Source organism: Antechinus flavipes, chromosome 1 (genome assembly GCF_016432865.1).
Source record: "Antechinus flavipes isolate AdamAnt ecotype Samford, QLD, Australia chromosome 1, AdamAnt_v2, whole genome shotgun sequence".
NCBI lineage: Eukaryota > Metazoa > Chordata > Mammalia > Dasyuromorphia > Dasyuridae > Antechinus > Antechinus flavipes.
In genome coordinates this window covers 72,233,964-72,256,907 of record NC_067398.1, presented here as the reverse complement: position 1 = coordinate 72,256,907, position 22,944 = coordinate 72,233,964, and the positions used below count along the sequence as shown (strand labels likewise).

At 36.5% G+C, this 22,944-nt stretch overlaps 1 protein-coding gene across 1 annotated transcript in view; it reads left to right on the top strand.

Moving 5' to 3' along the window:
• The first annotated feature begins 4,172 nt into the window (after positions 1-4,172).
• Positions 4,173-22,944, top strand: part of VWC2 (von Willebrand factor C domain containing 2) — a 194,300-nt gene continuing 175,528 nt past the window's right edge. Inside the window, exons 1-2 of the mRNA XM_051984374.1 lie at positions 4,173-5,297; positions 7,139-7,943. Of these exons, the coding sequence (XP_051840334.1) occupies positions 7,230-7,943 (714 nt within the window). The 5' untranslated portion in view covers positions 4,173-5,297; positions 7,139-7,229. The remainder of the gene's footprint in view (positions 5,298-7,138; positions 7,944-22,944) is intronic.

Sequence of the window (22,944 nt, the reverse complement as noted above, 5' to 3'; positions counted from 1 at the left end):
GAAATCAAAATCTTATAAAAATAAAGGTCAAAAACTAATAAATAATTTTACAAGTTTTCCTAAAATATGACAATCAAAATTTATTTTAATCTCAAAAATAAATATAATAAAAAAACTCTGAAAACCTTGTATTATGAAGCAGACTAAAGCTGCTAAGTTAAGAAACGTCATCATTGTGCTTAGGTATAGCAAATAGGAAGCCCAATCATTTATATGAGAAAGACCAGGTAGATGAAAATGTTTATTGCCTGTATTATGATATATATTTGAATAGACAATTTATGAAACTCATCTGTCACTGTGTATCTGAGTCAGATAGTACAAATGACTTGTAATTTGGACCCAGAGTTGATCAATTGTAAAAATCCTTCAATAACATCAAACTTTCTCTAGAAACAAAGACCCATTTTAAAAATATCATTATCTACCAGTTGTTACATAGTAATACTGCTACATGAAATATGACAGTCACATAGAAAGCCATGAAGAAGCTTACTGGAAATGTGAACTTCCTGGAAAGACTCACATGAATTGATGCTGAGGAAAGTGAGCAAAACCAAGAGAACATTGTACATAGTAACAAAAAGATTATGTGATAATCAACTGTAATTGACTTGGTTCTTCTCAACAATCTGACAATTGAAAGCAATTCCATTAGATATGGGATAGAAAATGCAATTTTCATCCAGATAGAGAACTATGGAGACTGAATATGTATCAAAGCATACTATTTTAAATCCTTGAAGAGCTCAGAAGAAAGAAGTAAAAAGAAGTTGTGAAATGTATCAAAGAAAGAAAAGATGAACTGGCAAGTAGTAAAGTTGAGGAATGGAAGAATGATTGTTACTCTTCCACTGATATTCTCATAAAATCAAAAGAAAGTGAAAAAAAATCTCTAACACATCTTAAGGACCCCAAAAGTTGAATTCATGAAAAAGAGTTGCACAGGTTGGGCAGACCTGGAGAAGTTTTAAGTTTCATTCTTGGATGAAATATCCAAATAGATTAGGTCACAGATCCTTTTGAGAATATGACTAGGAGTCAGCTATTTAGTTTATGTAATCAGAATGGTTTCTAGAAGTCCCCCTGACTCACAGTGTCCTTTACCAAATTTGTAAACCTGAAAATGCTAATTAAATGCCAGTCATTTTCATTAGGCATTCGTTTTTCATTCATTCATTCATTCATGGTTAAAGAGACAGTTGGATGTCTATTAGGTGCAGAGCAGTGGGTAGGGAGATTCACAATCTCTGCCTTCATTGAGCTTATAGTTTAGAAGAATGGTCAGATAGACTCAATTATTATTAATATGTCCTGTTAAATTCAATAACATCACTATTTATGGACTTTCAAATCAATCTGCATTCAAATTTGATCACATTCTTTCTATCTGAGGACAAGTCCATGAAAGAAAGGGAAATACATATGAAGGGGTTAGAAGAAGGGTCTATTGGAACATAAAACACTTTCTGGGAGATCTAGGATAGAGGAATCTTAGAATTACTTTTGATAACCAAGCACCATCAAAGAGATTTGGATTTCAGCTGGGAGTGTCTCTGAATTGGATTATAGGGATGAAGTGGGATCCAATAGGTGGGGGAATAATGAGTGGGTAGGATGAATATAATGCTTAAACAATGAGGATTCCAGGAATTTTCATTCCTTTGCTCACAAGAGCCCAACTCTTTGAAACAAGGAAGGTACCTCTCATTTCTTCCTTTCAATATACTCAGAATTTAGCTTAGGACCATGTTCATTGTAGGTAGGCACTTAATAAATAAATGCTTATCAAATTGAATGAAACTGTGGGGGGGATGGAACGGCCTAAGATCACTTAAGGGAGACTGCTATTGATTTGTAGTTTTGCCTGGGGCTGGCCCTGGGCCTAACCACCTTCTAGCAGAATTTCAATGAACAGATTTTTCAGGTAATAATATGGCTAACAGATTTCTCCTATAAAGAAACTGTAATAAACTATATTATAATGGAGTTTGTAATGCAGATGTACTATATACCGATAGTATCCTTAGAAGAAAGCTAAATTGTCATAAAAGGAAAGAAAATAATAAATATGGTGTCACAATTAGAAAGATATTGGAAATGATTTTCCATTCAATTCCACTAATGAATGCAAAAATTGCCTATTTTCTCCCAAATTTCTCAGATAATTATGGCTACATTAATGCAATGTTTAACATTTATCTTCCAAGGTAGAAATATTTCTGAAATGTCTCCCTGGGGTTTTTGTTATACTTTTCTCTCAATCTCTTCTTTTTCATCTCATGGCCATCTCCAGTTGAATATCTTTTAGAATAAACCTTGTAGTTGAACATTTGGCAGCATAATTAGTTCCTAATCTTTTTAATTCCTCATTTGTCAGCTATGATACTGACCAATATACATGAGTATCCACTGTGACCACTGGGTGGATGGAGCTAAGCATTATTTATTGTATTATTATGAAATACAATCAATAATGGGACATTATTTCTATTCTCCTAATTAGAAAATTTACAAATTTTTTTCACTCAAAATATAGCCATAATAAAACTTTGAATGAGTTAGATTACATAAAGTGGTTTGTAATGATAAAGTGCTTTGTAACTGTCAGCTTACCATGATAGGGGAAGCCTTTTGAGGCATTGGAAAACAAACAAACAAACCAAACAAAAAACCCAGTAGACCAAGAATGTAGAGGCCAAGGCTAAGTCATGAGTAGGATGCTTAGGAGCTGTCGGGACCATGGGTTAGCTATTCTTGGTTTCCTCAACAATAAAATAGAGATAGCAAAATTTTTACTACTTATTTTACAGGGCTCCTGTGAGGAAAAAATTTGGAACAGACCTTTAGAAAAGTGAGATTTTGCTACATACTTCTTTCTGTTTTGTAACATACTTCTCTGACATAATTCTGTGGAAAGGGTTGGGCAGTCTTACATCTTCATTTTACCACTGAGGGAAACAGATTTAGAAAAGTGAATTGACTTGTCCAGGATCACAAAATATGAAAGTATCCATGTCAGGAATTGAACTGATTTACTGAGACCTCAAGATCCCTTTATAACCTTTTGTCTTTCATATTTTGCTTAAGACATTTAGTTTTAATATCATATAATACTAAGATGAATAAAAGTTATCTGTAATCAAAACCAATTGCCCTCTGTAACCAAGCTCAACGAGTATGTTTATTAACCATCTACTATTTTAGGCACAGAGAATTGAAAAGAAAATATAAAACAGTTCCTGCCTTCTGAAAATTTACATTCTACTGAAACAAAGCTAACATTTATATAATACTCTAGTATTTGAAATTCATATTACAGTTATAAACTTATTTGATACAACAACCCTACTGAATAAGTACCATAGGTATTTCTTCCTCTTTAACACATGAAAAAAATGAGAGGAACAAAGGTCATTTGATTTGCTCATGGCTACACAAGTACTAGGGTAGTTCAAACCCAGATTTTTCTTGTTTGCTATAGCCCCCTTGTTTTCCTCCACTCCTCCCATCCATATCTACTGGGGAATGTGACTCAGCAAAGGAAGAGAAGCAGAAGATAGTGTAGAAAGGGAAACTTGAAGATCATTTAAATACCAGTTCATAATATTCTATCCAATCATGACAAAATTAAAATGGTGAAATCTGAACACCTTTCTCAGGGAACTTGTTTTTGTTTTCAAGAATTTCTCATTCTAGTCATTTTAATGGAATTCATCTGTATAAAAAGATGTGGAATGCATGAGGAAGCCAGAGCCATAAGGGGTAACCAGCCCTGCTTGTAATAATTTAATTTTTATGAGTGTGTTTGTGCTAAATTGTTTATGCATGGTTGCTTCTTTCTAAGTTATGGAAGTCATGTGGCAATCTGATTGAATGTACAACAGGTTCCAAAAACATCTCCGAAACACATTAATGTCAGCAAACAAACTATCCTGCCTACCAAAGTTAACAACAATAAATTAGTCGATTACATGGAATGCTGTGCACAGCTTCCCAAAATACAATGTCTGTGTATATAGTTTCCTTTCTACAAAGTTTTAGACTCTACTTATGGATCTATAGTAAGGGAGGGATTGGGTTGAGGATGGGGAAAGTGCATGTAAAGAAACATAAAAATTTAGCCTCCAATCCCATCCCCCACAAGCTCATCTAAAAAAGTCATAGGAACTTACAGATGGATGTAATTTGATCAGGCTTTCCCGCTAAATTGTGATGGGAGTGTTAGTGGAAAGGGAAAAGAAGGGAGGACATTAAGGAATGAGGAAATGAGAAAGAAGACAGGAGACAAAATTAAGAGGAAAGAAAGAGTAGGGTAAAAGTGACTGACAAAAGGAGATAAAATACAAGCATCGATAGGGATTGGGGTGTAGGATGGGAAGGAGGGTTGAGGTGCAAGAAGAGAAATGGACAATCAGAAAGACGGAGCAACAGGAGAGATGAGGCAGGTGAGTTAAAGAGACACAATAAAAGGCAGATGTTAAAACGAAAACTGAAAATGAGAGTTAGTGAAGGGCAGACATAGAGGAGTCAGACACGTACATACCGAGAAGGGGTGATGAAGGACCAAAGGAGGATGCAAAGAACGCATGAGGGAAGGCTGAGCAAGGATAAGGAGAACAGCTGGAGCGCGCGCATGTGAGGGGGAAGGAGAGACCAGTGTGGTGCAGCCAGATGTGTGGCTGCAGCCCCAGCTCCGGGGGAGAGAGGAGCGCTGGTTGCAGAAGGACTTCAGCTCCCCCTCTGGCCTCTCACTCTGACTTGGCAAGCCCGGCTGGTAGCGTTTGCTCTCTGCTGTGCTCTGTCCTAAGCTGCCGAGTGGCTGGACTTGCATCTCCAAGCCTAGGCTTCTGAAGCCATCCCAGAGTCAGTCCGCATCCTGCACCAGGAAGACTCGCCTAGGAGAGGGCAAGAAGACCACCGCCCAGAGGGAGGAGCACCCACCGCCCCACCAGACGAGGATGGGGCAGGCTGAGAGGCATCCCTCGTTCTGCGTTTAACGTTGAAGACTCCGGGGACTCTTTCTATTTGGGGGAGGGAGTGTCTGCTGCGAGTTTTAGCCAGGATGAAAAACAAATAGAAAGGGGAAGGAAAAACCTCCAGAGATGTTTTAGCCTAGCGGATGCTCCAAGGGTTGAGAGGTGGATGTGCTCCCTGTGTGTTTACTCTGCAGGTCCCTGGGGCTGTTGGTCCCCTCTCTGGCCGGAGTATGGGAGCCGAAGCTCGGTGGAAGCTGCTGTCACTTCATCCCAAGAGCCAACGGGGATAAAGAGATCTAGCCCGAGCTCGGAACCCATGTATGTACGCATGTATGCATGCATGTGTGCATGTGCGTATGCATGCATGTAGAGCTTCGTTTGGTGGGAGAACAGGGAGTGGGTACAGGGACGGGGAAATTTTTTTCTGAGTTACCATTACATTGCACTCCTCTGACTTGGCAATACGTCCAGTGCCCTCCCCCCACAGCTTGTGAGGAAACTTTGTAAATAAGGGTACCTTCTCCCAGGATAGACAAGCTTGTGGAGTGGAAAGGGCAGGGGTATAGTGGTCTGGCTGGGAAGAGAAAGCTGAAGGAAAGCTTCTTGGCAAATCTCAGGGTAGGCGCTTTGGGCTGAATGGGTTAACCAGGTAGACATTGGTTTCCTTCCCATATCCCTTGCCATTTTCGTCTCTTTGTCCATCAAAAGTCACAAACTTTTAGAAGCCCAGGATGAAGTATGGGGAAGACCACAGTTGTATTGTCTTTGCTTTCCCCTCTCTCCTTACTTTTATTTTGTTTGTATGCCCCCTTTCCTCAGAAAGGTGGGGCTCATGATGCCTTATTGGGTGTTTTTTCTTCCCCCCTTTCCATCACCTAACCTTATCTTGCAAGAGATAAGAGAAACTGATTGGGTTGCATCAACTCTCTCCAAGCTGATGAGCCTACAGAGCCAAGTATAAAGGGAGGGCAAGGTTCAACTGTAGAGGTGGGTCATTTTAGTATTTTTGCCATGGGCTGTTGTAACACAAGAAAAAGGTCCAGTGACTTCTTCCCAGGGTACTGCCCATTATGGAGGCCTAGTGATTTTATTCCTCCCCCCCCCATTTCATCCTTCCCCAATCTCCCACAACTCCAACCAACAACCTTTTTTTTAATTATCATTTTTAAGTTAACTATATTCATCAAATTATTGGAAGGGGCTTTGCTTTCTGTCAATAAGATTTGGTTTCTCTGATTTATTCCATACCTAAGTGTGTATAGCTTTAAATCACAACTACTGCACAATACTCTAAAACAGATCATTTTTGTTGAGGAGTAGTGACAGTGTTATTATTGATTTTACTTTAATTTCCATCTGACTAGCAACCTCAAATTACTTTTGGTCAGTCTTAGAAATTCAGTTAGGGATAGGGGTTAGGGACCTGGGTTGCCTTTGCTGCTTTCGATATACATTTTTACAAGTGCTTTCAAACCTATCCACTATCAGATAGTGCTTTTTAAAAAGAAGACCCTTTTTGGATTGCAAAAAAAAAAAATTAATGAAATACATCCTAGACACAAGCCAAGGGAGAGGGAGAGAGTAGAGGGGAAAGAGAGAGGAGAGAGACAGAGAAGAGACAGAGAGAGGGAGGGAGAGAGAAACAGAGGAAGGAAGGGAGAGAGGAAGAAAGAGGGAGAGGGAGAAAGAGGAAGAAGGGAAAAAAAGAGGGAAAGGGAGGAGAGGGAGATAGAAGAGACAGAGAAAAAAAAGAGAGAGAGGGAGGAGAAAAATCGAGAGGGAAAGTAAAGGAGGAAGGGAAAGACAGAGACGGAAGGAGAGAGAGAGAGAGAGAGAGAGAGAGAGAGAGAGAGAGAGAGAGAGAGAGAGAGAGAGAGAGAGAAGAAGAAACAACATTTATTGACTGTTTACTCTGGACTTTGTTGGGATTTAAAGAGCCACACTTGATTGTAGGAACATTTATTTTGAAAGGCATTACAAGATGGGCTTTACATCCTACAATAAGCCTGTGCCTTTTTTTTTTTTTTGTCTGTGTTTGTCCTAATATTTAAAGTAATTAACTATGTAGGCAACAGCTTGGCCTTAAAGAGCCTCTGCCATCCTTTGAATGCAGAATGAAACATTATAGGCTGAAGTGTTTCTAATTGTTTTCTTCCCAGGGACTGTGGATTTACATAGTGATTCCCTTTGATGTTGAATGCAGACGCTCTCCCTCCCTCCCCCCCATTCCCCTTTGGGATGCAGTAGGTGATGCCCAGTTCTACTGCAATGGCAATTGGAGCTCTCTCAAGTTCCCTCCTGGTAACATGCTGTCTAATGGTTGCCCTCTGTAGCCCAACCATACCTCTGGAAAAACTGGCCAAGACTCAGGACAAACAGGAGATTAAAACCAATCAAGAGAAGAGAGACCACGCAGCCCGGGACACTCAGAGCCAGACAGGCCCAGGGAAAATGAATGAAATCACTAGGAATGGGCGGGAGGAGGGCAGCTCCAGGGATGGGAAGAGCAAAGGAAGCCGGAATTATTCCAGCAAAGAGTCTTGGAGCAAACAGAAACAGACTTGGAATAGCCAAGGGATGAGCAGTAAGCCTGGAAATTTGCAAGCCCAAGAGCCAGAGGAGAGTGTTCAGGAAGAAGCTCTGGCTGCAGAAGATGCGTCTCTTTCCGAAGCCTTGGCTACCCCGGAACCCCCGGAGGAGTATGCTTATCCAGACTACCGAGGGAAGGGCTGTGTGGATGAGAGTGGCTTTGTTTATGCTATCGGAGAGAAGTTTACTCCTGGTCCCTCAGCCTGCCCTTGCCTTTGCACTGAGGAGGGACCTCTGTGCATTCAGCCTGAGTGCCCAAGACTCCACCCTCGATGCATCCATGTAGATACCAGCCAGTGTTGTCCTCAGTGCAAAGAGAGGAAGAACTATTGTGAGTTCCGGGGGAAGACGTACCAAACTCTAGAAGAGTTCATGGTAAGAGTTAAAAATCAATCATGCCGTTGCTAAATGATTTTTGCCTTCTTGGATAGTTTTAAAAATACAGGATCCTGCTTAATCTAGCATCTCGAAACTATTGAAGAAGATTTTCATAGATATTGCCATCTTTTAAAATTATCTGTTTGATATGAATTAATTCCTTTACTCTGCTCTGACACTGAACTGAATTGTAAGATATAAACATTTGGATAGAATTGCAACTAGGTTTTCTACCTTAATCAACTGCTTTTCATTTAAAATTATTACTGCTTAAATATATTACCCCTTTCTAATATAAGGTAATTTCAAAGGTTATTTGTGACACTTACTTCAGCCGATAGCTAATGGGACAAAATTCGCAAAAATAAAATATATCGCCCATTGTGGATTTAGGCTACAAAAGGAATGCTTATGGGATAATAATAGCTCACATTTACACAAAGCTTTAGGGGTTGCAAAGTACTTCACATACTGAATCTCACTGGATCTTTACTTTAGCTCTATAAGGTTACTATTTTCCATTATTCCTAACTTGGGATGGTTAAGTGACATGTCCAAGGTAACTTAAGTAGTAAATATTTGAGACATTATTTAATTTCAGGTCTTTCTGATTCCAATACTAGGACGTTGCCCAGTAAGTCAAACTGCCCCAGAGATTAAAAAGAAGTAAAACAGACAATTGATTGGGTTCTAGTTAGAGAGTTGGTGTCAGTAACCATTTGCCAAAGTGTACCAGTGATTTGAGTGATTCAGAATAATTATTTTAAGATGAGCTTAAAAAAAAAAAGACAAAGATACTTGAAAAATGTTTTTTGCCTAATTTGATATATTGTTGTTATCTATAGTGAAGATAACCAGGAGGTGTGTTATGTAGCCTGAATTACAGTCTGAGAAATTGAATTGTGCTAAATTGTGTGAAAAATTGACAAATCTCTGATGATAATCTGGTTGACCGGTGTATGAATGAGTATTACACATTTGAGCTCTACTCTTTATTTTTCATGGTCTGGATCATGCAGACTAACAGGTAACCTACTTTTCCACTTTCTTAGCACCAGTGGCAATGGAGGAAAGAAACTATTGGAACCTAAAGATAGGCAAAGGAAATAGCACTGCTTCAGCCTGGCTTAATGGCTGCTACCAACCATAAAATGCCTCTGCTGGTGGGGGATAGAGTGCTCTAAATGGATAGTCCCTATCACCACAGACCAACCAGAAGACTAGTGAAAGATACTGATTATTTACATCACAGATGAATACAGAGTAGTGAGATACTACAAAAAACTTGGCTGTACTTAGAGACAAAGTAGACTTGTCTACAAAATAAATGTTTGCATGCAGCTAGGTTGTACAGTGGATAGAATGCTGGGGCTAGAATCAAGAAGATATGAGTTCAAATGTGGCCTCAGACACTTACTATCTGTGTGACCTTGTGCAAATTACTTAATCCCGTTTGCTTCAGTTTCCTCATCTGTAAGATGACTTAAAGAAGGAAATGGCAAACTGTTTCAGTATTTTTGCAAAACAAACAACAAAAAAACCCCAAATGGAGTCATAAAGAGTCAAACGTGCCCGAACAACAGCAATGTAAGTTTGGGTACTGAAAGATGTATATGGGCATGTTACACAAAAAAATCTTGATCCTTAGGTTTGCACAAGTAATGTTGTATAACTGACCCAAATAGTATTTTTAATAAGCAGAAATGCCTTTATCTCTCTGAAAATTGATAGTTATGATCAAAAAAGCTATTTGAAGAAGTGCAGCTAGGTGGTACAGTGGATAGAGCACCAGCCCTGAAATCAGGAGGATCTGAGATCAAATCTAGCCTCAGACACTTCACACTTCCTAGCTGTGTGACCCTGGGCAAGTCATTTAACCCCAATTGCCTCATCAGGAAAAAAGCTATTTGATCAAAAAAATCAAAACAATAATATTTTTAAAGCACTTAGCATAGTAATTGGCATATGGTACTTGGCTTGTGGCACAAATGGGTGGTGCAATACATACAGTGGTTTGGAAGAGCCGAGTTCTGGGACTTGGGACAATTAATAACTGTATGACCATGACAAGTCATTTAACTCTTTTTGCTTCAGTTTTCTCATCTGTAAAATGAGCAAGAGAAGGAAATGGAAAACCATTCCGATATCTTTGCCAAGAAAATCCTAAATAAAGTCATGAAGAGTTGGACAAAAAAACAAAATGATAACAAAATATGAATGTTACTAATCATAACAACAACAACAATAATAAAACCAAGTGCATTAATTACTATTTCATTTGATCCTCCCCAAATTTTGTGAAGTGGGTACTATTATTGTTCCCATTTTAAAGATGAAAAAAGTTAGAGAAAGATAAAGCCATAAATCCAAAGTCACATAGCTATGAAGCATCTGAGGCTGAACTGGAACTCCCATTATACAATGCACTGGCATTTGTATCAAAAGTATTAATAAGAAGCAACATTAAGATAGTGTTTTAAAACTTACAAAGGGCTTTATATGTATCATATCTTTTGAGCTTCAGGCTGGCTCTATTAGTACTATCTCATTTTACAGATGAAGAAACCGAGGTTCAGTGAGGTCACATAGATAATGTCAGAGGCAGAATTTGAAATCAGTTAATACTAAGTCCAACACCATCATTCTATGTGTTGTCACACTTTTTAATATTCATTTTGATGTACCATTTTTCTATAATTCCCTTAAATTCTATATTCTAAATTCTATATTTCCCTTAAATTAGCCTAAGCAATTTCCTTATCCAAAGAAGTGGCTGAGTAACCAAGTTGTTATATAATCTTAGATAAATAGTAACATAGAGTGGAGAGAAGAATGGCTAGCCCAGTGCTGCTAATCCATTCTGGAGCTCAAGGGAACCTTTAAAGGATTAAGGCCTTTGGCATGTGTGTGTGTGTGTGTGTGTGTATGTATATATGTGTATATTCACATATATGCATATATATACATATATATATCTCATTGAATAATATTATACAATTTTATTTTTGTCCGAAAATTAGTGGAATTTATTTTTCTCAGCCACTAACACTAATGATGGACGTATATGTATATACATTTATACACATATATACATAAAAATAAATAGAGAAAGAACATCTCTATATTTTCTACTCCCAGATTATATGTATTTGTATATGTTTATTTATATATTTTGGGGTAAGGAGAGGGGAGAAAGAGAGAAAGACAGGGATATACAAACAGAGAATATGCAAGTAGGGAGGCAGGTTATAGAACTTCTGAGTAGAAGTGGGAACATAAATTAAGTTAATAAGAAAACATTTTGTAAAGAAAATTGATTGGGAGAAGATATAATCCAAAAGAAAGTTTAAGATGGCAATATGGTTCTGTGCATGAGGGAATTTCATTGACATAATTAAGGAAATCAGAAGGAAGAGCAGTGTTAGGCAAAGGAGGACAGATTGATCTTTGGATGTGTTTTGTATAAAAAGGCCAGTAGGCTGTTGGAAATGGAGGTTTGCAACTGAAAGAAACAGGGCTGTAGATTTATAAGAGGGAAGGACCCTAGCAGTCCAGGTAGACCTTAGCCCAAATTCTACCTACTCCATCATATTTTACAGATGAGGAAATTGAGGATCAGAATAGTTAAATGATTTGCCTAGGATCACGTAGGTAGTAAGTATTTGATGCAGAATTTGCAAAGTCTTCCAAAGTCTTCCAGACTCCTAATTCAGCAATATATATTCGTTGTACTATGTTGCCTACTACATGAGCATTATTATTCTCTTTTGATTCCAATATTATATTTCTTTTGTCAATCATCTCACATTTATATTACATGGTCTTGAATTTTCACATTTATCTTTATAACTTCCTTGGGATGAGACTTGTATCATTATGTACAAACCATATATTATATGCATTCTATATTGTTCATATAGAAATACCTTAAATACATGTGTTTATTTGGATCTACATATACATACACACATACATACATACATAGATGGTATTTAAAGTACCTGGTATTTAGGGCCTTCCAAAACATGGCACAAATTGATTTTTCCAACAAAATCTTACATTGTTTTCTTTTACACACTTTATGTTTAGCCAAACCCTATTACCAATTTTTCCCCTTTGTTTTATTGTCCACTCTACCCTCCAGGCATCTGCTTGAAATGTACTCCCTTTTCATCTTTGCTTCTCAAAATTCTTCTCTTCCTTTGAGACTCAGCACAGATGAACTCAGCTTAGTTTACTATGCTATGAAACCTTCCTTTTTTTCTCTAATTCTTAGCGCTAACTCTGTCCTCAAATTAACTTCTGTTTACTTGTCTTCAGATGTTTGGTGCCCTCTTAGTAAAATGTGATTGCCTCAATGTCAGGGAATGCTCCAGTTTAGTGTTTGTAGCTCTAGCACTCTAGGGATAGAGCCTGCATCTGTGATTTCAGTAGGCTGAAGAATCCACAAGTGAAAAACTTCTTTCTAATTAATGCTGGCCAACACCTGCTCTGCCATTTAGTTTTGGAGAGTCTCATCTAAGATTAAGTTTGCAGGCGCATGCAACCAGTATGTGTCAGAAACAGGACTTAAATTTAGGTCCTTCTGACTCTTAAAGCTTTTTTTTTTCCTATTCATTCTGTTCACATCACTTATTACAACACTATAGTCACTATCAAAATGTTCACTTCATTAAATTGAAATATTTCATATTGTGGCCATAATAATCTTCCTTATGTACAGGTCTCATTTCAGAGCCTTTCAAGAGTTTGGACCTATCTAAGGAATTTTTAAAGAATGGTACCGCCTAACAAATAAAATACAGATTCTTAATTTTACATTCTAAGCTCAATTTACCTTTTGAGTCTAATCTCAATCAAATTGCTTTCACAGATTTAACTCCAGTAAGAGTGAGTTACGTACTACTATTCATATATATCCATGCTTTTTGGTTTCTTTGCTTTTGTTCATGCAATTCTCTCTGGAATAGCCTTTCCCCACTCTACTTTTCATTTTTACCTATTGAAAACTTACTTATTGGTTAAGATTCAGTTTGAAATGCCATGTTTTCCATAATGCTTTCCTTAATTCCACTGATTAGCAATAGTTCTTTCCTTCTAAGATATTAAATATTCTTTGATTAGTACTTTGACATTTATCACAATTTTTTTTGCATTTCGGTTATATATATATATTTGTATTTCCTCCAACACTATTCATCACTAATGTCTATCATAAACCCCTCTTAGTCATTGTGGTATTCAACCATTATTGTCACTTAATAAGCTACTCTGTTCATAGTAGCTGTTCAGTAATCTATTTTACTAGAACTGAACTAGGGGGATGAATTAAATATCATCATTTATAAGCAATACATGACTTAAAATATAGTCAAATCTATGTAAATGAGGGTCTTTGAATGAATACTTTGTATCAAAATTGCTTGGGCTTCTGGGAATAATGATACCACATGTAAATGAAAGCATACACATATTGGAACTTTGCTAAAAATCCTCTTTGCTATAGAATATGGTGAAAAGCAAGTCTACGTTGGACCCTATCCAAATGGAGTGTACTATTTAAAAATGCAAAGAAGTTCATTATAAAGTGATCCTTGTTATGTAGGTTCTCCTTATACCATTTTAGTGAGAGTCCACAATGTTTTAATTGATGGAAGGAATTTCTTAAGATATGGAATGAACTATTTAATCTTTAACTTCCCTTTCAACTTTTTGATCCTATAAGTTGTATTTTTTAAAGAGTGGCATGAATTCCAAAAGGGTGAATCTTTAAGGGTTAGATTTAATCTCTTTTGGGGCAAAATAAAAACTCATTGTTCAAATTATACAAGTAAGCTGTCCATTGTAAGTAAGGTAACCTTACATAGGGACATCCATTTTGTGGGTTAATAAGAATATGTTTCCTTAATAGTATGCTAAACTATGATTTTCAGTGCATTTTCATTGATGCATCAATCACAGTGAATCAATAATCTTGACTTTTGAAATGATGACATTGAGCATTTAGGACTCCTAACATGGTTGAAAACTAGAGAATCAATTTGGAGATTTGTAGCATACAACTCTTAATAAAAAATACCTGAGATTTATAATAATATACTTTAATTACCTTAAAGTAACCTTAAAAAGTAGAGTTCTAACTTGATTACTTTTAAGAGCTAAGAAGTTTTAGGAAAGAGCTGAGAAGTACTAGAAATGCACTAAGAGACTTTTCTTTGTTATAGTAGAATGTTTTATTGAATGATTATATCCAAAAAGTTCGTTACCCTATGACCAATCCACTACTGAGACTTGAAACTTAGCTAAGCTAGACTTTCAGCAGTAAACATTCAGTCTAACACCAGGCACATATTTGAGCCAAAAGGATCCCTATGGTCTCCCAGAGCTTGCACACACTGAACTAGGGCATATCGAGGTAATCTTCACATTATGATTATCTATCAGAGTGAGACTTTAGTGCAGTGTTATAAATACCACATTTTATACTTGGGGATAATATAGTAAGCCTGATGATTCTTTGTTCTTCCCCCTGCTCTGAGCCGAAGCTTTTGCTATTCAGAGTTGTCCAGAAATAAGAAAATATCATAATTGTAACATTAGGAAGTTTAAAAGTATGTTCTCACTTAAATGAACTATTATGCATAGACTTCACATGTTCAGTGAACCTAAGGTCTATGACTCTTTCAGCTAAGCATAACTCACTTAATTGTAAGTTGCTAAACTAAGGGCTGTTCTTTTATTGATATAAGCATGTTGAAAAGTGGGCAAGTGTTATATTAAAGGAATTATAGCACTGCCATGTAGTGAAGGTTCATTTTCTCTCAATTCCTTGATAGGGAATTAATCCATTCCCACCATCAGAAAGTAAACTTCATGAAAATGAACCAAAGGCAGAGCTTATAAAAGGTATGAGAAAAGAAAAGAACTCAAAACAAAGCAGTGAAAATGGATTTAAATATGATAAAAATGATAACATAATAAGGGATACATAGTTTATAAATGTAATATTTATAGTAATTCAGGGTTGTATTTTAGGTAGTTCTATAGTGCCTTCTCTGGTCATCCTCTCTGGTCATCCTCTCCCTACCACCACAGTCATTGGCAGGTTAGTACCTCAAGGGATAATTAACAATGTCTCTTCTTAGTATTATAGAAGGTTTGAAAGTTTCTAATATTCTTGATTAGGAGTCCCCATTAGCGTCCTTTTTGTTTGGTTTTTTAATCTCATTTTTTAATTTATTTTTTAACACCCATTGCTTTATGAATCATGTTGGGAGAGAAAAATCGGAGTGAAAGGGGAAAACCATGGGAGAGATTAAAAAAAAAAAAAAACAGAAAAAAAAAGTGAACAAGTGAATTGATTTACATTCAGTTTCCTTACTTCTTTTTCTGGATGTAGGTGGCATTTTCTGTCCAAACTCTATTGGAATTGCTTTGAATCACTGAACTACTAAGAAGACCCAAGCTTTTCATTGTTGATCATCTCACATTCTTGCTGCTATTCTGTGCAATGTCCTAATTTGTTTATGATATCATCCTTTATGTCCAAATCATGTACACATTTTGACCCTATTTTGGTATGGAATATAAGATGTAGTTCTATGCCAAGTTTCTGACATATTATTTTACAGTTTTTCCAGCAGTTTTTGTCAAATAGTGAGTTGTTATTCCAGAAGCTAAAGTTTGGGGGTTTGTCAAATACTAGATTGCTATAGGCCTTGGTTATTGTGTTGTGTGCATCTAATCTATTCCACTAATCCACCACCCTTTTTCTTAGCCAGTACCAAATGGTTTTGGTGCTTTATAATATAATTTTAGGTTTGGTACCACCAAGCCACCATCCTTTCTGTTTTTATTTTCATTAATTCCCTTGATATTCTTGACCTTCTCTTCTTCCAGATGAATTTTATATTTATACTATTACTTAAAAAATAATAATATAAATAAAAACAAAAAATTAAATATAAAATTTAAAATATATAATATTTTTATAATTTGAAATTATAATTTTAAATATTTTATATTTATTATTTATGTTATATTTTCTAGGTCTATAAAATAATGTTTTGCCATTTTGATTGGCATAGCACTGAAAAAGTAGATCAATTTAGGCAGAATTGCCATTTTTATTATATTAGGCTCAGCATTAATGTTCTTCTGATAAACAGATAACATTCACCTCACTATCAATTAACCTAATTATAGTAATTAGCTTTTACAGAAGGCTGTTTACTAAGAGGGTATTGCAAGGACCAAACTATAATATTCTCCCAAACGGAAAAGTATATTTCTTGCATTCAGTTCCTGAAAATGTATACTCAGACTTAAGATGGTTGTTATAAAACATTCCCCCTAAACTCAAGGATATGGTCATTAATTTTTGTCCTTTATGGATTTCCTGCCAGTGTGTGTGACAGTGCCCAAATTTAAGTTAAGTCCTTTTATTCAATTGGACTGATTCCTTTGATGGACTGAATCAAGCAGGTCACTCCTTAGACCTGAAGAATGGAGCCCTCACTATATTTAGCTACTGCTGCCAAGAGTTTTGGGTTTCCAATTGTCACTGGGACCATGATTAATGAAAAGTTCTATCAGTATCTTGTGTTGTTCATGGATTGCTCTCAAGTTTTAGAGTTATCTGAGTTTTCCCATCTCTGGCTATCACACATCTAAGATTGAGAAAAGAAAAACACATAAATAGAAGCTCCAAGGAAGTAAGGAGATAAAAAATAAATAAACTGACAAAAAACAAAGGATATCTGAATGTACTCTGAAATGGGAAGAAAGACCCCTTTATTATGTATTTCTAGAAGTAGACTAGCTGGATCTCCACATGGGTTGGAACTCAGAAGGATATATTTATTATGTTTTAAGGATCTGGACATATCCATATTCTTTGTTCATATTATTGGCACAGATAATTGAAAGTAGATTTTTTTTTTTTTTTGGCTGAGGCAGTTGGGATTAAGTGACTTGCCCAGGGTCACACAGTGAAGAAGTATTAAGTGTCTGAGATCAGATTTGGACTCAGATCCTCCTAGTTTCAGGACTGGTGCTCTATCCACAGCACCACCTAGCTGCCCCTTGAAATTAGATTTTAAATGATCCTTTAAAAAAAAAAAAAACAGACTTATAAGTTCATCTGTATTATTAGGAGCTCCTAGTGAGGAGTTTTTCTTTACACATGTAGATTTTTTGCTGCAATTTATAGGGTTAAGTATTATGCCACAGTCTCCTTGAACTGTTCTACCTCAGTTTCCCTGCACTAGTTTCCCTAATTATCCTGAGTTTCCCTGAATTGTTCTGCCTCAGTTTCCTTAACTGTTCTGCCCTAATCCCCTTAGTTGCAAACCCCAGCTCTGGTTCATTATTGTTAATTCGAGACTCAAGATAAGGGGGAGATCAGACTTCCTGGCTCCTAACTCCTTCTATCCTCAAGAAATTTGGCACTACCCCCTTCTGAACTTATCAAAAGATAAGACTATCCCAAATACCTCATAGACACTTTTACTTTTGTTTATTCAGACATCCTGACTCTGCTTCCTAGTAAGAATTTATAGCTTCCCCTCCTCCCCCCATCCTGGTAGAACCAAATGGTCCTGAAACTTCTCCTTCCCGCTTTTTTCTTTCTTTGTTTCAAAATCCTATAAAAGATTTGGGATTCTCACATTCTCAACTGGATACTTTGAGACGAGAATCCTGTCCAGTCAATCATACTCTCCAATTAATAAAATACTAAAATAACCTCTCTAATTTCTATCTTGCCTCAGTTTCTCCGGGATTACCTACATTTGTCGGAGGCACTGAGAAATCATGTGATTTGTCCAAATACTCAGCTAGTATATGCTAAAAGCAGGAGTTGAATCCAGATCAGACTGACTTTGAGGCCAGCCCTCTCTCCAGTGCACCAAACTGCTCCTTTTATTTAGTTATGAATTTTAAATTTCTTCATCTTTAAAAATTGTTCTTCAGAGTTGTTGAGTTTAAAAGCAAATCTGTCCCTTGGCAGCTATGTTTGGCTATCCAGACTATACCATATTATGATCCAAATTCATTATGGAGGAATGTTTATCAGCGATGTGAAATGAAAAAATCACTTTTATAATTTGCTTAGTTAAATCTATCCCTCAGCTATCTATTATCTAGTTTGTATTAATCCTTTATAAACTCTCTCATCTCCTCAGATTTTATTAATGAAGAAATCCTTATGAGAACATTGGAATAAATGTCCTGGGCAATTAGAAATAATATTATAGACTTTTAGAAGTAGAAAGGGCTCTAGAGATAATTTAATCCAACTTCCTTATGTTTCAAATAAAGAAACTATGGTCCAGATAAGGACCATAGGAAAGAATTTGCCCAAGGTCATCAATAAAATGTTGAGCTAGGAAGAGATATTAATCCTCTTGCTGCTCAGGCCAGTGCCCTTTTAACCACAAGATGGTAATAATTACAATGATCAGAAAATACCTAGAAACAGAAAAATATTATTTATTCACGTGTCCCTACCTAATGGTGTTCATATTTTTTTGGCTTATGTATCTTGCCTGAAAACAACCAAATTACTGAAAAGAATTAAGGATGAGAGTCTTAAGAGATGCTGGAATGCCTGTCCTGAACAAAAGGGTTGATTAAAGGTTTTCTCATTGATACCTTTTGTTTTGAAGCCAATAAAAAGGCAACAATAGAAAAGAATGTCAGGGCATGCAAGTTTACTTGGTGGAGCCAAATTTGTATTTGCCCCAGAATGGGGAAGCCCAGCTCTTTTGGCTGCTTGCTTGCATACTTCTGTGCTATGTTTGATTTACTAGTCTGACCAAATTTGCACCATAACATTTTACTCTTTAAGGAAATTCCTCCTGTTATGTAATGTGTTGACTTTTAAAATACTATCACTGCATACGAATGAGGTGAATTCCTTATGTGGCAGGGAGTGTGTGCCCAGGAACTTGGGGTCATGTCAGGAAAAGATGTTGTAAGCCACAACCTAGCAGTGATTGGTGTGTGTTTACTACACCTTTGGCCCAGATGATCCCACAGCATTAAATTTGCATGTCCTTCAAATATGATTGTATTGAGCTCAATAATAATGAGAGTGAATATGGTTGGCAATAAGAGTTGAAATTCACTGGAGCTCTGCTTAAGTATGTGGAATAAAATTACATTCAAAACAGAGAAAGAACTCTGAGGGCACCTAGTACAACAGCTTTCATTTTAGAAATAAGGAAATTAAAGCCTCAGGAGGGTAAGTAACATTCCCAACATCACACAGACAATTAATGAGGAGCTGGGGACTTTAATCCAGATTCTCTGAGTCTAGGGTTAATGTTCTGCTGCTTCAGCATTCTATCTCTGCTAGAAGAGAGGAACTTAGTTGTCAAAATATGGAATCCTGTGTCCTATTTGTTGAGGACAGCTTCCCAAGTTGGCACATGAGGAGGATCCTGGAATAACAATTACCTAAGGGAGGAAAGGATTAGTCTAGAGTACTGGTGATTAAGATGCCCTATAGACACAGCTGGAAATAATCCTTGTTATGGAAGAGCTCTCTCTCAACTCTCCCTCCTATAACGTACCAAATAACATGTTGGTTTCTGATTTTTGCCCCCAATAGATTGTTCATTTTTACGTGCATGTCCCACTGGTGTATGACACGATAGAAGCATGCCTTTGAGAAGAAGGGACAATTTCTGGGGCAGGTGTTTGAAGGAAAGAAGAGAAAACCCATCCCTATTACAGGTGTTTTGAATCCAGGAGGAAGTCTTTAATTACTCGTCTATGTCTTACATAGAGTGCCCATTCTTTAGTTTGCATTCCTGACCCTCTGGCTTGAAACACTTCCTTTGCTTATCAGCACCATTTAGGTCTGGCCAAGGTTGAGTTCCAGCCAGCTGGATTTCATTCTTCGTTCTATTTCTGTTAGACGCTGGGGTACAGCCAGGACACAGCTTACACTTTCTCAGAGTCTGAGGGAAGGGATGATGTCAGACACACACTGACTTCACTTTAAAGCCTCAGGTGCTCCTAAAATCACAGGATTTGAAAAAGAGAGATTTCTGGATAGGTCCATTTGGAGATCAAAAAAGAATTGCTTTGAGCCCTTACTACAGTCAGAGTGAGTTGTAAGTAAAAGAGTGAAATCTGTCTTGTCACTCTGCTGAAGCTTTTTCTTCCCTCTTCTCTCAATTGTCATGTTTTCCTCCTGCCCATGTCTGGCTTCTTAATTGGCCAAGAATCCTGTCTGTGGTATGCCTGTTCTTCTCCACTGCCAAGCACCACCCCTCCACTCCAGACCTTTTTTCTCTTGCCTTCTTTACCTCTAATTAAAGCATACCTATCTATCTATCTCTATCTCTATTTATCCATCTAGATATCTATATCTGTATGTATAACCTCTACATATAGAGAGATAAATATTTATCTCTATGTATGTATAGAGATATACACACAGATATAGATCTATTTATCCATATATCTATACATATGTGTATGTGTGTATGTTTGTGTGTGTAGCTATACACATAGATAGAGAGATCTGGTCAAGTTTATGCAAGTAGACATTCTGTTTTATGAAATAAGAGATAACTGATCTGATGAACTAATAATGCCTTTAAAGAATTAACTTTCGCCTCTAAAACTGGCAGATTATGTGATCAGGAGCAAGTTTCTCAGCCTCCATTTCTTCACCTTCAAAATATAGATAATAATACCTACAATGAGAAGCAAATAAAATATGTACTATAAAATGTTTTGTAAGTCTTAGAGTTCTATATAAATATTAGCTGATAAAATATGCTTACATTTTAAAGGAGTCTTTTGGGCATTAAGAGAAAGAAGCTACTAAGATTAGAATTTAAAGTCAGAAGGGACCTTAGAAGTACCAAAAAGACACTAAAACCAAGGTACAAAGTGGGATTAGAAACCCCACTATGCTTAGCCGTAAACTGAGGTAATTCAATAACAAGATTACTCTCGAGAGAACTACTAGCCACTGCTTAAAACTCAAAGGACTTGGTGGTGCCCTAAACCCTCCCCTCATTTTTCAGCTATAGATAGATAGATATAGATATATATATGGAAAGGTCACATGATTTGTCTAAAATCCCATGACTAGAAAGTAACAGGAGGGGGGTGTGATGCCAGGTCTTCTGACTTCAGATACAATACTTTTTTCTCTTTGTGGGGATTTAATGAACTTTGGCAGTAGATATGGACATGTTGGGAAACAGGAATCTAAGATCTTTCTAATCACCTCAACTAGTATAGTCCTAACTTTAGTAATTCCATTCAGATCCCATGATTAGGTTTGCAAGATTTTGTCTTGGAAAATGTCAAGGGTAGATAGATAAAAAATCCACAACAGATTCAGAGTATGTTACTTTTGCCCATAGGACTGTGAAGATCATGCAGAGAGCCATTGTTGCCTAAGGGGATAAGCTGTGTTTGAATTTCTTCTCCAATTACTCAGACATGCACTGACAAGATGCTTCACCTCTTTGCCCCATCCTCTAGAAAACAAACAGTAGGATCCTGCCTCTGAATTGAAAGGAAAAATAGTGAGTAAATATAATGGTCTAATCTTCATGGTCCAGGAACAGCTTCATCTCTTATATTTGTGGGGAAATATATACATCCTCTTATACTTGAGTGAACTCTATATTTTATTTTGTTTAACCCATTTAGGTCTCAGTTCAAGTGGACACTTGACTATCCTTGGTCCTGAAGAGTTCAGTAAAAATGTAGAGTAGAATTGTCCAATTGCAACTTCAGCCTCTTAGAATCACAAGTTTCTTTCAAAGAGAAACTCAGTTGCTACTGCCTCCAAATATTGGGTCTGCCTTTTCCCCAGTTATTAGAAATGTTTTCCTCTTGAAATTGCTTTGTATTTGTAATATGATACAAAATGCATTATTCCAATGATGTACAATTCTTCATGAATTCATTTGGAGTTTTATTGGCAAAGATACTGGGAGGGCTTGCCATTTTCTTCTCCACCTCATTTTGCAGATGAAGAAACTGAGACAAACTGGAGTAATTTTAGATGTCATAGAGTCACATGGCTAGTAAATGTCTGAGGCCAGATGTGAACTCTAGAGGGGCAAAGTCTTTCTTATGCTAGGCCTAGCTTTCTGTCTATTAAGCCTGTATTGATGTACAACTGACACTTATCTGTCCTCAACAAAACAAAAACAAAACAAAAACAACTCCTTCATATTTACTTACTCATATACAAGTGAATGTTCCTCATTAAAATATAAACTCTTTTAATGGTAAGGACTAATTTGTGTTTATTTTTGTATTCTCAATTCCTAGTTTAAGGCTTTCAGTGTGATTCATTTATAAGGCAGAAAACTGAAGAGAAGAGAAAGGGAACAACTTGGCCAAAAATCACATTCTTCTTACTTCCTCTTACTTTCTTTTCATTTCAGAATTTTTATTCATATATTATATATATGCAAGCGTTCAGTCATAGAATATGAATCTAAATGTCTCTGTAACTACCTGTTTGATGTTGAGCAAATCACTTAAGCAGTCAGAACCTCAGTTTCCTCATCTGCAAAATGAGATGATTGAATTTAGATGGTCTCTAAAATCCCTTTTGGCTCTAAATCTATTGTTCTTCCAGTTTCTTTACCTAATTATCCAACTTTTGGGATAATGAAGGAAAAAAGTAATTGAGCAAGATTATAAAAAAAACAATTGTTTGAAAGAAATATAATGTTTTATATGCATAGGCTTTTATATTCATACACTTCACCTTTGCAAAGAAGAGTGAAAGTGCATGTTCTTGTCTTTGGATTCAAGCTCTGCCATTATAATAATTCAGTATTCAATTTCTTTTTCATAATTATCCTTTATGTCTGAAGTCATTGTATATATTGTTTTCCTGTTTCTATTTAAATTGAAGTTTATATAACTTTATTTGTATCTCTATATTCTTTATATTCATTGTTTCTTATGTCGTAGCAATATTTTATTATATTCATTTATATAATTT